We start from the raw sequence: 15198 nt of genomic DNA, 5'->3' as shown, positions 1-15198 counted from the left end.
CAAAAATAACTCACAACCAATAACAAGACACTTTATTGTAATTCCTAGGGAGAACGACCCGAGGTTCAATACTTCGGTTTATAAATTTAGGGGTTTGTTTTAGTGACAAACAACTTTTTGTATGAAAGGATTATTGTTTGGTTTAGAAACTATACTTTACAACGAGATTTCATTAGTAAAATTCTAAACCATCAAAAATCCAATCGTCAAGTATCCGAGCCTGCTAGCTGCGCTGCTCATTCAACAATGGCACAAGGATTCATAACAATTCCTATATCGATGAAACTAGATGAGGACAATTTTCTGTAATGGAAGGATCAAGCAATATCAACAATAAAAGGAAATGATCTACTGAGTCACGTCACAAGAAGAGGAATTCCAACACAGTTTGTGCAATCGGAAAATGAAACATATACAACAGTGAATTCAGAGTATCAATAATAGAAGAGGTAGGATGCACTTCTTAAATCTTGGTTGTTGGCTTCGATGAGCAAGCCATCTAATATAAGAATGGTAGGGTGTGTGTTTACGCATCAGGTGTAAAAAAGATTGAAAGATCATTTCTCCTCTCAAATCAAGGTTAAAGTGATGCAATTAAAGAACAAGCTCAGCACACTTCAAATTGGAGGATCTGTGACTGAGTACGTGTTGATGATTAAAGGCACGATTGATGCACTGGCGTCTGTTGGAGAGTTAGTGAAGGAAAGTGATCATGTAAACGCGATCTTGCATGGCCTGTCTGAAGAGTATTCATCAGTGTATACGTCTGTACTTGCTAGGTCAGAGAGCATAACTATTGCTGAGTTGGAAGCGTTGCTGCTAGTTCATGAAAGCATGCTTGCAAAATTCAGGAAACCGGAGGCATTTATGCAAGCAAACTTGGCTCAATTTGGGGGCTACAGTCAGCACAGTCAAAGAAGAAGAGGTTTCAGAGGATAATTCAGAGGAAGAGGAGGCAGAATGTATAGAGGAGGTAGAAGTTTCCCTAATAAAGGAAGAATGATGCAAGAATCAGCAAACAATGAAGGAAGGATGATGCAAGAACTAGCAAATAGTGGAAGAGGACAATTTAATAGAGGAGGCAGAATGTACACTCCAAGAGAGGGGTGAGTACAGGTAGCGGGTACCCGATTACCCGTCCGAATTCAAACCGAACCAATTAAATTGGTTCTGGAACCAACAGGTAATCGGGTCCAACTCAAACTAAACTGATGGCCTTTGTTAGTGATTGGTTCGAGTATCGGTTCCAAGGGTGCGTAACCCGAACCAACCCGTGAACTCGATCATATATTAATTAAATAAAAAAATTGGTGTTTAATTAAAAAAATTGTATTTCCATTAGATAAAGATTATTCACTATTAATATGTTTAGATTTTAATGAATTTAGTTTTTAATATATCTGGTGTTTAACATGTTTTGATTATTTCTATTGATGTTATTGTTGAATTTTTAAGAAAAAAATTTGATTTTTTATGAATTTCAAAGTTATCGGGTACCCAATTACCCGAACTGAACCAATCCGTTCTTAATCGATTTGGATTGGTTCGGGTACCTACACACACAAAAAAACGCAAATCCGAACCAAACCGAACTAATTACATTTTAATCGGTTCGGTTCTAATTTCATCTTGACCCCGAATCAAAATGACCCTTGCTCACCCCTACTCCAAGAAGCTTTGAATATGACAGACCATAGTGTTAGCTATGCAACAAATTCAGCCACACTGTAAGAACCTGTTGGTACAGGTACATTGAAGACCAATATGGAGAAGAAGATTATAGTGGAGAAGCCTACAATAGTGGCTGTCACAATCAGGACATTCAACCACAAGCAAATCTTTGCAACATGATGGCAACGCTAGCAACAATTCAGGATCCTAACTGGTATCCTGACTCAGGAGCTACACATCACATGATGAGAAGAACCTGATAGAGAATGAAGAATACTGTGGTAACGAGCAAGTAGCAATTGAAAATGGAACATGTTTGCATATCTCCTTTGTTGGAAATTCTTGTTTCAATACTGACTTGAGCTCTAGGTTAATGCACATGAGAAAATTGTTGTGTGTCCATGAAATTACAAAGAATCTAATGAGTATGCATCAATTGTACTGTGAAATCAAATTTTCTTTGAATTCCATGATGATAGGTGTTGTATAAAGACTAAAGACACAGAGGAGCTTGTGCTTCAAGGCATTGTGAAAAATGGACTTTATAAGTTTTCTAGCATTAGAAATCTGCAAGCACCAGCTGCTTATGCTGCTGCATATGCTACTTCAGTAAACAATAAAAATAAAGAAGATGATTTTCTTGTCTGACATGCTAGATTAGGATATCCTAACCATGTTGTGTTGTCAAAAGTGTTAAAAGCTTATAAACTGTCTACTGTACTTGATAAAATAAATTGCCCAGCCTGCTGTGTTAGCAAATCACACCAACTTTCCTTTCCTTCCTCACAAATTGTATACTTACATCCTTTATACCTTGTATAGTCAGACATTTGGAGTCCTGCTCCCATGCCAGATAGTAATGGAAACTGGTATTTTGTCAATTTCATTGATACATTTTCAAAATACACTTGGCTTTATCTAATTAAGTCCAGAGCTTAATTAAAAACAGTCTTTAATAATTTCCAACAAAAGGTAGAATTGCAATTGAACACTAAACTTAAAATGTTTCAAAGTTACAATGGAACCGAGTATATCAGCTTGTCAAAGACCCTGCAGGATAAAAGAGTTCAGCACAGATTTGCATGTCCTCATGTGCATCAACAAAATGGCTCAGCTAAAAAAAAGCACAAGCACGTGGTAGAAATGGGACTTACCCTATTGGCAGGAGCCTCAATGCCAACAAGGTTTTGGGGAGAAGCCTTCTGCACAGCAGTCAAGCTGATCAATATTCTTCCAACACTAGTCTTAAATGGCATGTCTCCAGCTGAAAAATTGTTTGGCAAGCAACCTTCTTATGAACAGTTCAGGGTATTTGGATGCCTATGTTTTCCTTATCAAAGGCCCTATAACAAGCACAAATTGGACTGTAGATCCTCCTCGTGCACATTCCTTGGATATGGAACTACTCACTGGGATTACAAATGTCTCACTCAACAAGGAAAGGTCATTACTACTCCAAATGTGGTATTCTTTGAAAATCAGTTTCCATTCAAGCAAGCCAGACAGACTGCCAAGACAGCAACAACCTTAGGCCCTCAACACTCAGTTCCAACAATTCCAAGACTCCCAATGCCTACTCAAGACCTTTCTGATAACAACCACTCTCAGTTCATTTCACCTCAACATAGTCTCTTAAACAGTCTTTCTCAGTCCACCTCAACTCAAAGTAGACCCCTAAATAATCCACCACAGCAGCCTTTAAACTCGTCAAGTAACCTACAACAACCTCCAACAATTACCAACCCTGCCTCCTTATAGCCACTACACCCTTCAAGCAGCCAGCAAGAAATCACAATACCAGAAGCAACTTCCTCAATTCCAACCCCTATTCCTATTAATGACATTGAAATTGTACTTCCTCTCACTGACACTGAACCTAGAAACACTTAACTCACCCAAAACACTCACCCAATGATAACTAGATGCAAGGCTGGAATTGTCAAGCCAAAGCTATTCCTAGCAAGTGTAGAACCAAGGAGTGTCAAGCAAGCACTCAACCATCACCAGACATGAAATTAGCTTCTGTGTCAATAAACTTGACCAGTTCGTTCAGTCTCCTCTGGAGGCACACTGAAAAATGGTGAAACGTGTGCTAAGGTACTTGAATGGTACAAGACATCATGTCCTACACCTAAAGAAGGACTCTGCAATAAGTACTGCTATGAAGATCACTGCTTACAGTGATTCTGACTGGATTGGTGACCCAAATGATAGAAAATCAATCACAGGATAGTGTGTTTCTTAGCTCAAACCTAGTTTTCTAGGCTTCGAAAAAGCAGACAGCTGTAGCCAGATTGAGCACTGAGACCAAATATAGAAGCTTGTCAGATACAGTGGCAGAGTTAGTATGGATAAGGAACCTAATAGCTGAGTTAAAACTTGCTATTTATGAAGCTCCAATGGTGTATTGTGACAACTTGAGTACTGTGTTATTGGCAGCAAATTCCATCCTACATTTCAAGTCAAAACATTTCGAAATAGATCTCCACTTTATTAGAGATCATGTCAACAACAAAGAAGTTTAGGTAAGTCATATCCCAGTATCTGTGCAAGTGGCTAATATCTTCACAAAAGCAATACCTTCTGAGGCCTTAGCTTTCTACACTTTTGAACCAGGTTGAACATCTGTGATCGACAAGCAATTGCAAATACTCAAAAGCAACACTAAGCTGATTACTAATACTAAAGGTGATGATGATGTTTCAGCATTGATGATGATGTTTCAGCATTCAAAACAATAAGCAAAAGGAAAAACTAGAGATGATGTTAGGAGTTATAAGGCAGGCAAAAGCACAAGCAAGCTAACTCAGTTCTGTTTCCATTTCCCAGTTCTGTTTCAGTCTTACTTTCTTTCAGTTAAATAAATCTGTTTTCTGTTATAACCAGTTAGTGTGGGCCTTTGTTGACTCAGCAATAGTTTCTAGACTCTGTAAAGTTAGTTAGTTAGCTATGCACATATAAATGGTAGTTCCTCATTTACTAAAGTTGAGTTTCTTCAGTCAAATGCAAATTCACACTTTTTCAACTCTGCTCCTTCAATCTCTCTCTCTCCGAATTTCTTCTCTAAGATCTGGTACCTTTCATAACAAAATATTAGCAATATACATATAGCTAAAATTGAACTAATAGTCTAATAACTGATAATTAGAATAACCACACAAATTAGTTCTTAAAAAATTTTAGATTGGACATACACTATTTTAGATTTTTTTTATTTTAAAAGGAGAGTAATTTACTTATCTTATGATGATATTTTTTACAATTTTATTATATTATAATAAAATTTATTAGAAATTTATTTATTCAATACGCATATTAAAATTTTGATTATGAGCGATAAAAAGATTAATTTATCTTACGGAAATAATTTTTAAAGATTTTAAAAAAATTATTATAAACTAAATGTTTAATCGGAATTTTTTAGACAAATTTAGTTGTTTACTCCCAAGTCCCATATAGGTATTAGAACTGAAATTATAGCCCCATGGGTGTATGGGTATTAGAACTTAAATTCTAGAAATGGTCATGAACAACACGCGCAGTCATTATATTTTTGTATTCATTAGGGTTTCTACTTTTCTTATGTTAAGGTTTTGTTTGGCAGCATGCAACAAATAAGTGAAAGCTTAGCATAGAAGAAAATGATAATTTTCTCCATGCGGGCCACGTTTTTTTGTATAGAATATATAATCTTTTATTTTATTTTATTTTTTAAATTCCAAGCCACCTTCTCCACCTTCGTTCTATATCGTGCCATAGATTTTTTGAATCAAATATTTTTGCATTCAAACTTTACCTTCTACGTGTTGTTAAATGATATGCTCAATTATTTTTTTTAATAAGTGTATGATTTAACAAAAATAATATTTATATACTAAAATTAATCATCATATATTTATATATAAATACATATATTATTTATCTTATTTTAATATATATTTTATATGATGTGTACGTAGCATATATTTGATGATTTAGTGTGAATCTAACCGTTCTAAATTGATCATTTAACTTTTGACATATATTTATATCGATACTATTAATTATTTATTTTATTCAAAATAAATATGACAAGTAGTGTTAAGGTTCTTATTGATATCATATATAAAGGAAGAGAATTTAATACTTATATATTATAAGAAAAAACACGAAAATATATGGGATGTATATAAAATCAAGTAATCAACCAAAGAATTGGAGTAAACCCTTTTACTTAATTAATATACATCAATCATCAATAATATATATTAATTTAGAAAATCGTTGAAAACCGGCTATTATATATTAATGAAATAATATATTTTCTTTCTGTGAATTCTCAACATATTGAGTCTGTGTAAGTGATTTCGACCAATCAACCACTTCCAATAATAGAAGAGAGGTCATAGTAAAAAAACAAAAATTCTAAAGAGAAACATGTCTGGAAGTTTGAATTATTCAAAGTGTGAAAAGAAAATAAGAGTAAAATAATGCGCATGAATAGCAGTAAGTTGCATAGTCTCCGACATAAAAAGTAAAAACAAGTTCCTATTCAAATGCTGACTAAATATGCTACTAAACATAATTATATATATTAGTAGATTAATAAACACCAATTGTCCATATTAATAAATTATTTTTCTTATCAAACGAACTTGTGTAATAACTAATAACATAATGAATATGGCATTCAATATTAATATTGTAAATCTCTTAAGTAATAATTTTGAACTACATTAAATAATAATAATAATAATAATAATAATAATAATAATAATAATATATAAATTTTTATATTTTTTAATTGAATTTTTATGTTATTTTTAATTTTATAATTAAGTTTTTTATGTTAAAAATATTAAAATTAATATAATATTTTTTAAAAATTTATGTGGTATAAAAAATCTAGTTAAATTTTTAATTGTAAATATTTTTAATTTATAAAAAATATTCAGTTAATTCTAATATTTTTTATAAATTTAATTATAAAATTAAAAATAGTATAAAAATTTGATTAACCTATATATATATATAAAAAATTAACTACAAATTTAATAAAACTACATAATCAAGAGAATAATTAAAATCTCTCTCATTCATCAATAATGAACTATCGAGCGAGCTTATTTAGAACAAACTCCTATTTTATATAAGTCAATTAGGGGTGGCAATAATATGGTAGGATAAGGTTTGGAATTAATCATAATCTTATTCGTAAGTTGAGATTTTTATATAAACTCAATTCTATTATACTCACTGTTATACTCACGGATTGAAAATATTTTAACCTTAACTGCACCCTATTTGCTCTTAATCCACGGATATTTGACCCTATCTGTGGGTTACAAAAAAGATGTAACATTATTATATAATATCATAATTTAAAATAGAACTGACTTTTATGTAAAAAAAAAATATTAATCAATTATCAATTAATGATATTCTTTTAGTGACTAAAAATCTTTACATTTAGTGAGAGATCTTTAGTTCAATATCTATAACTACTTGAAACATATTTTTATATAAGTATATAATATATACATATATCGAGTGCGGATTGGTCGGATAGGATTGAGATTCAATCCGCACCTTACCCGACTTACACGAGAACCCTACCCGACAATTCTACCCGACTAAATAAGATTGAATTGGATATTCGCATGTAGAGTGCATGTTGTCATCCCTAAAGCCAACTAATAATTCCTGCTTCGTTAGAATAAAATTATAATTATTTTGCCCCTTTCATAAAATATAATAAATTGTTATACTTATTTTATATTGGCTCGAAATTCTTATTAAATTATATTTTCTCAAAATAATATTAATTATTGGAAAGTTTAATTATTTTATCATATTAAAATAAAATTTCATGATTAAAAATAATCTAATTATCTTTTTCAAACCAAACATTTAAAAATATAACCAACGTGATTATATTTTCTCAAAAAACAAAATATTTTGAAATTGAAAAAAAAATTATTGCAGCATTTAATTTTTTATATTCAAAATTTTCTACAATTTAAAAATACGAAAACTTATATAAACAAGTATTGAGAATATTTAATATTCTGGTAAATTCCATTTCGATGCAAGCTACATGCTGGCAGATATGGTTTCATGATGTAAAATAAATAAAATACTTATTACATATGGGAATTAAAATATAGGTAATGTTAGAAAGACAAAAAATAATTAGTCTAAATTATTTAAATTTAATTTTTTAATATTTATTTATTATATTGAATATATTAAATAATAAAGCCAAAATTAATAAAGTTTTACTAATATTCTTTTATTATCAACTATTTTGTTAAAGTATATATATCATTGACATGTTTTTTTAGTGCATATTTAGATAGATAACCAAGGGAATTACTACTATTCTTATGATTTAAGTGTCTCTTCTGAACATTAAATCATCATCACTACGTAATCTACCTAGATTTTGTAGGCTTAGATATTAAATAAAGCTACAAATTAAGGTACTATTCAAAGCGAAATTTGAGAATTGAATTGGAGAACAACATAATTGAATCAACTTTAAGCAAATAATTAAAGGTGAGAAGAAAAAAGAAGATGAATGCATATATAAAGCGTATACGGCTGCATTAAGCTTTTAATAGGAAGTGTTGTGGTGCTTCGTTTTTTCGTCATGCGCAAAATTTGTAGTCAGAGTCAACCTCTCAAACTTAAATTATTTAAATCCCTTTTTTTTCTTTTTTCTTTTTTTTTTTAAATCTCACTCCTTTCCATATATAGTTCTGATTCTAATGGGAGACCAAATCACGTTTAAAACAACCACGTAAATTGAAAAGGGTACCTAAATACATAGAATCCTATATGTATATGTATGTACATATGTTTATGCTTGCTAGCTGCATGCATGTTTATTATTATTATTATTATTATTATTATTATTATTATTATTATTATTATTATTACGGTTCCGCTACGTTACCAACAGCATATCTGCCAACTTCTGTCAACTCTTATTTATAATTGTGTTTCATGAAAGTGTGTTCGTGGATGTGTCTAATAAAAATGTCTTTTTTATAACTATGTTTAATAGAAGTATCTTTATAGATATATTTTTTGGATGTGTTTCTTTATATATGTATTTAAAATATATTAATTATTAGACACATCTACAAACACACTTCCATGAAACACAAATATAAATAAGAGTTGGCAGAAGTTGGCGGATAATATGTTGGTACCTATACTTTTCCTTATTATTATTATTGTTGTTGTTGTTAAATGTGAGATTATAGTAAAATTGACAAGTATTATATTTACTTTAATAAAATATCTCGGATAAATTCAAATCATATAAATAACCCAAATTTTTTTTAATATGTATTATATCTATATATGTATAACAATGAGTATTTTATAAGGTTATGCAAATCAAATCGGTCCATAAACTATTAGAGTTAAAAATTTAAAAATTTAAAAGTTTAACTGAAATTAAATTGGATATAATAAAATAATATATTTAAGTATAAAATATATTTTTTAAAATTATTTTTTTATATTTTATTATTTTATACTAATTAACAGCTAAAAAAACATATTTTTCAATTTTTAAACTAATTCATTATTAATTTTTTTTATTTAAACCTTAATCTAATTGGACCAGTCAATTCGATTTGATTCTAAAAACTATATATGGTATTATAAGAAATAAATTTAATTTGTACATCAAAATTCTCCTATATTGTCATTAATTCATTACATACAATAATATATTACGATTATTTAATTAGATTTCTTTTCCAAACTAGTAAAAGTAGCTACGGAAATTCTTTACTGTGTGCCTAAACTGTGGTTATGGTAGCCAGCTAAAACAGCACTGTATATTATATATGTTTATACTTTATAAATTGTTTCTTGCATGCAAAGAAATGAGGCTTGATATCAGAAAACTTCAAATTCGATTTACCTTTTAATTTTAAGAAATTTCCTTAACAAAGAGAAATATTATAACTAATTTTTTTAAGAATATACATTGTATATTTTTTTTCCATCATTGTAAAAAGAATAATAATTCGTATTTTTCATTAAAAAAATACTCTGCACGATAACATGCCTCTTAATTTTATTTGACTTCTCTTATAAGAAGAAAATAGAGTTATGGCCTAAACATTTAAAAATATATAATTATAGCAAAGTTGATTAGTTCTTAAAGTGAGAGATGTCCCCCCAAAACCCAACTAATAATAGTTATACCATATATATATCATTATTACTTCACCTAAACATTTGACTCTATCATCAATTGTTTCTTATTATCCAGCTAGCATTCACAGGAATAATTGTATCAAATCAAAGTTTTCTTTTGTATTTTTCTTGTGATAAATGTAAGTTAAATAGTGTTCTTAATTATTGTCTCTAATTTAATTTTGTGTGTTATTTATTATTTTCTCTCTTTTTAAATAACCCTAATTTTTAGGGTTATAGACGAATTTTCTATTGATAAATTAAAGTAAAAATGCATTATTTTTTTTATTGTTACCGACTAAAAATTCATTGATCTATAAAAATTATTATTTCTGTCAGTAAATTTGGCAAAAATTCGATTCTTTGCACATTTTTGTGAAATTTCATTACAAATTAGGTGAAAATTTATTTATAGGTGTCTTTATTATATGAATTTATTAATTGAAAATCGTCGAATAATTTAATATATTTGACTAGATTATTATTTAATAATTATCGACTACTAATTTCAAATAAAAATAATTCACTAACAAATTCAATAATAAAATCCAATTTGTAATACCTGTTTTTCAGTCGTGTCTTTTTTTTTCCTCAAATAATCATCATCTAATATAGTATATATTCTTTCTTGTAATTATATATATATATCCCTACTTATCTCAGATTGTGTCACAAGATTTAATTTACAATAATGGTGATTTTGACAAGAACTAATAATAAGCTATGTAAGAGTGTAACATACACTTCAGTTACAACAACTAAAGTGTAATCAGACATTACTTAATTAATTGTTGTTACTTGCTAATTCTTCCTTTGATAATTTATTGATCATTTGATACCTTTAAAGGGTAGTATTACATCAGAAAAGGTTCTGTTTAACATTTGTTTAAAGAAAACAATCAAAACTGATTCTTTTAAAAAAAATATTTTTTATTAAATTTATATAAATAAGAGAAAAATTATTTTTGTCAGAAAAGTTAAAACAAAGTTATAAGCATGAAATGCAATAATGTGGATAAGAAGCATAATAAAAACTCAACTTCAAACATACATAATAGTTGATCTAGCTGACACAACAATTTGACATGAACATATACATACCCTAAACAAAATCCAAGCAATCCCAACAAGTTGGTGAAATTTTATTTGTTTTTTTATTATATTTGATTTCTAACTTACATATCCCTCTTTGGCTACTACGCCTCCTTGACTAATCATTATCAATAATATAAAATCAAAATACTAATAATTTTAACAAAATAATAAAAGTTAAATTATTAGATAAAGATTTATTAACGATTACTATACATCTAACAAGTCTTCTCATATAGAAAAGTCTTTTTAGATTTGAAGTATATACAAATTAAAACTTATCTCATAAGTTTAAGCAGATAATATAACTAATAATAATTATAATATCTAATAATATATATTTTCACTTAATTAAGAGCTTTTTTTTGGACTAAAAACGTAAATTGAATATCAATTTTATATTTTTTGTGGATATAAAATTTTTTTCTTTGTTAAGAAGGATAAAGGAAACAACAAAATATTAAATTTTAGATCTATTAGTCATAAAATTTCTGATATTTATATGATAAAAATTATTTATCCTAGAAATTTAAAACGGTTATAAAGGAATATATGATTCTATATGTAAAATAAACCCTCTTATTGTATTTATTATATTAGAGACACATACGTGATACAAATTAAAAATTAAATTTTGAATTATTAAAATATTCTTATTTTAAATGGTGGCGTTGACACTTTCCTTCATATAGAGCAAACCATAAAAGTGGAACCATACAAAACATGAAATAATAATTAAATTAAATATATATTACTAAATTATTCAAAAGAAAATTAAAAGCAAAAGAAGGGGGAAAGGCAATAAAGAAGTTGAGAAAGGCAACAATATTTTATAGGAGAGGGGCCACAGCTATGTATGTGTATGGTTATTGGTTTTACTTTCATGTATGAGTGGTGGAATCATATGAAGAAATTTTAGTGGAGATTGTAGTTTTGCTGTTAAAGCCAATTTATTTAACTTTTAAACCATCAATTCAGATTTCAGAGGCTCCAAATTAAATCACACAATCAAAATGCGTTAGGTCCAGTAACGTTTGTTTCTGAGAGACTACACAAAAATTAAAGAGATAAAAGTATATATAAAAGAATTTTTAATGGGAAATAGAAATAGATAATTAAATCAGAGATAAAATATATGGATATTTTATCCCATGTTATTATTTTTGTTTTTTTTTTCTTGCTGCATCTGATTCTAACTTAATAGGTTAAGGAGTAATTCGTCACGAATCGAAACTTTATTTAAAAGAACAATTAATGAATTATTGCATATAGTACAAGACATGATCCAAACATTATTATTATTATTATAATTATTTATTATTATTATTATTATTAAACAAGATATATGACTTTTTCCCGTCTTTATTACTGTCTTTGTCCCTTTTATTTCTTTTTCTGTTTTAGATGAAAATATACTTAGGATTATTGGTCATCACCAAATAATGGACAAGATTATTGCAACTATATTGAATTAAAAGAATTGCAATAAAAATTTAAATTCAATTCTCACATCTAATATATTAGGACTATTTCAATTTGGTGGATGATAATCTACAATGCAAGTACTAAATTCTAATAAATACTTTAAGAGTTTAAAGATACGTTAGTTCTAACCTTAATAATAAGATGATTAATACCGATGAATCTCTAGCTAAATGTAATAATCATAAAAAAAAATGGTCACGAAATGTGGTGGTCGTGGAGCTGGTGCGTATACATAAGGCAAGCAATGTAATTCTATTAATTAAAATGAATGAATGATATTAAATCCCACAAAGCTAAGGTGGTTTTACAAAAGAAGAGGCTAAAGACAAGAGCAGCCTTAAAAGAGGAAGAAAAGAAAATTATTTTCTTAATAAAAAAAAAGGCAACAAAACAAAAAAGAGAAAGCTTGATTATAACTTATAAGTTATAATAACAAACGTACACTACTAATTCCAAATGCAAAGATTCAACATATTCTTTGAGTACACAAGCTTGTACTAATAAATCAACAAGATATACCAACACATATCGATAAGATTCTTCTCATCATCGTTACCCTATAGTTTGTTAGAATACACAGGAATATACGGTTAATTTTATAATTTAATTAATCATGATGATAAATCTTTGTTTGCAACACTTTTAGCTAGCTTCTAATAATAATATTATTACACTTAGAATTTAGTCATAAAAAATAAAATTGAAGATATATCTGTGAATAATAACTTAGAATTTTGTTTATTCTTTTATTATTCATATATAAAAGTAATTAACAATTGAACATACAAATTTCCTCAAAATATAATTAACACACATGAAACTCATTCTACATATATCCAAAACTGTATGTATAAGCATATATTTGCTTTTTTATTTTAGAGACTTCCAAACCATGATTTGGCTAAACTATTTATTTTAATAACCAAACCATAATTTAGATTTCCAAACTGAAGAATAATCACTCATGCTCTTACTATATATATGTATGACTACTTTACTTCAGTATAATAATCAACATGGTTTTGTAAACAATTTGAAGAAAATCAATTAATTAGGGTTGCTTCCTCAACTCTTTGTAGAACCTCTTAATGAATTCTTCGGCAGCCTTGTCCACTTGATGATCTTTATCGTATTCTGTGTCGACATTCATTGGAAACGGTGAATCCGTTACCCTTAACTGACTTACGGTAGAGCTCCGGCTGAACCCTGGTAGCGCCGGGGATGCCTCCGCCACATTATCGTTGTTGTTGTTTAGGATCTCTAACACCGCCTTGACAGCACTAACCGTCATGACGTCGTCGTCGCACTCGTGAGGCGCGTGGGAGCGCGTGAAGAGCTTGTTCTTGCGGTGGAGCTTGGAGAAGAAGTTATTGGGGGTGTTGCTGCAGCTGAACTCGTACTCCCTGGTGGTGGAGAATTGTTGGAGGTGCATGTCGGGGTGTTGGTGGTGGTGGAACATCATGAGGTTGGCGATGGCTTTTCCGGCGAGTTTGCGGCGGCGTTTGAGAACCATGTTGAGTTCTAACATGAGTTTGGCTTTTGAAATTCCCTTCCTTAACATGTAGAAGGCAACACGTATTATGTTCCACACTTTCTTTGCTATCACTGGTAGCTTACTTTCCATTATTTTTAATGATTTGAGAGAGAGAGAAAGAGAGAGAGAGATGATTAGAAGGTTTGGTTGAAGGGATGGGTAAAAGAAGGAAGGGGAAGAGGCATATTTATATGTGTGTGATAGTGTGGGGAAAAATTAAAGTAAGAGAAGAAGGAGAAAAATGTGATGGTATTGTTTTGTAGTATTAGTAGTATTGTACTATTGAATCTGCCTACCCTAGAACCCACTTTTCTTTTTAGTTTTCTTTCTTTTTCTTCACTTAGATCATTATTGGTGGGGCTACCCTAAAAATAGATTTTTGTTTATTTAAATAAAAAAATATTAGTTGTTTTCCAATACGAGTTTAATTTTGTTACCTTGATATAGTTGTGCAATTATATCCATATTTTGAATTACTATTCACGTCGTCAATATAAAAAATAATTATTTTTACTGATGTGATATTACGTAATTAAATATATACGCGTGTAAAACTATTTTAATTTACCAAAAAGAGACATCCTATATATATAATATTTTCTTTTGTTTTTATTAGAGTGTTTCAGATAAAACGTACACTTATGTTTACTTTAACTAGATCAGAAATATTTGAAGGATTAAGTTGTACGAAAAATAATATAATTCAAGTTTAGATCATAGGTTTTTGTTTAATTTTGAGTACAAAATTTTTAATAGTTTGTTGGTTTGCATGCTAGCTCCAAGATAAGACTTCTATAAAGTTTCATATTATCTATAATATTATCCCAATAGTTTAGTTACAAACAAAAATATTCTATCACTACTAGAAATGAGCTATCAATAGTTTCTATATAGTTGCATACATTTTTATATATTTTCATAAGAAAAGTAATTAATTATTAAAATAATCAAATTTTTATTAAAAAAAATAAAAAAAATTTATGAACAAAATTAAAAAGTTAGCTATCATGATAATTTTTTCAATATAAATATATAAATATAATTTGATTATAATAACTTATATAGTTAGATTATAAATACAATTAACTTATGTGTATATAAAAAATTAACTACTAAATTAGTTATTAGTATAAAATATATATTAAAATATAAAATATATATTAAAAATAAATTAAATAACATACAAATTTATATACAAATATATAATGGTTAATTTT

General features: G+C 28.7%; 1 protein-coding gene across 1 annotated transcript; it reads right to left on the bottom strand.

Moving 5' to 3' along the window:
- Positions 1 to 13032: 13032 nt before the first annotated feature.
- Positions 13033 to 14128, bottom strand: LOC130950913 (uncharacterized). Its single transcript, XM_057879510.1, has one exon. It carries the CDS (start codon positions 14069 to 14071, stop codon positions 13499 to 13501), a length of 573 nt encoding a protein of 190 aa, XP_057735493.1. The 5' UTR covers positions 14072 to 14128; the 3' UTR covers positions 13033 to 13498.
- Positions 14129 to 15198: the final 1070 nt, after the last annotated feature.

Source organism: Arachis stenosperma, chromosome 9 (assembly GCF_014773155.1).
Source record: "Arachis stenosperma cultivar V10309 chromosome 9, arast.V10309.gnm1.PFL2, whole genome shotgun sequence".
NCBI classification, from domain to species: domain Eukaryota; kingdom Viridiplantae; phylum Streptophyta; class Magnoliopsida; order Fabales; family Fabaceae; genus Arachis; species Arachis stenosperma.
The sequence above is the reverse complement of the archived record's forward strand: the minus strand, read 5'-3'. Positions and strand labels throughout refer to the sequence as shown.

What these genes read in the sequence shown, in the direction of transcription:
- LOC130950913 (XM_057879510.1), bottom strand. Translation starts at nt 14,071, where the DNA reads ATGGAAAGTAAGCTACCAGTGATAGCAAAGAAAGTGTGGAACATAATA.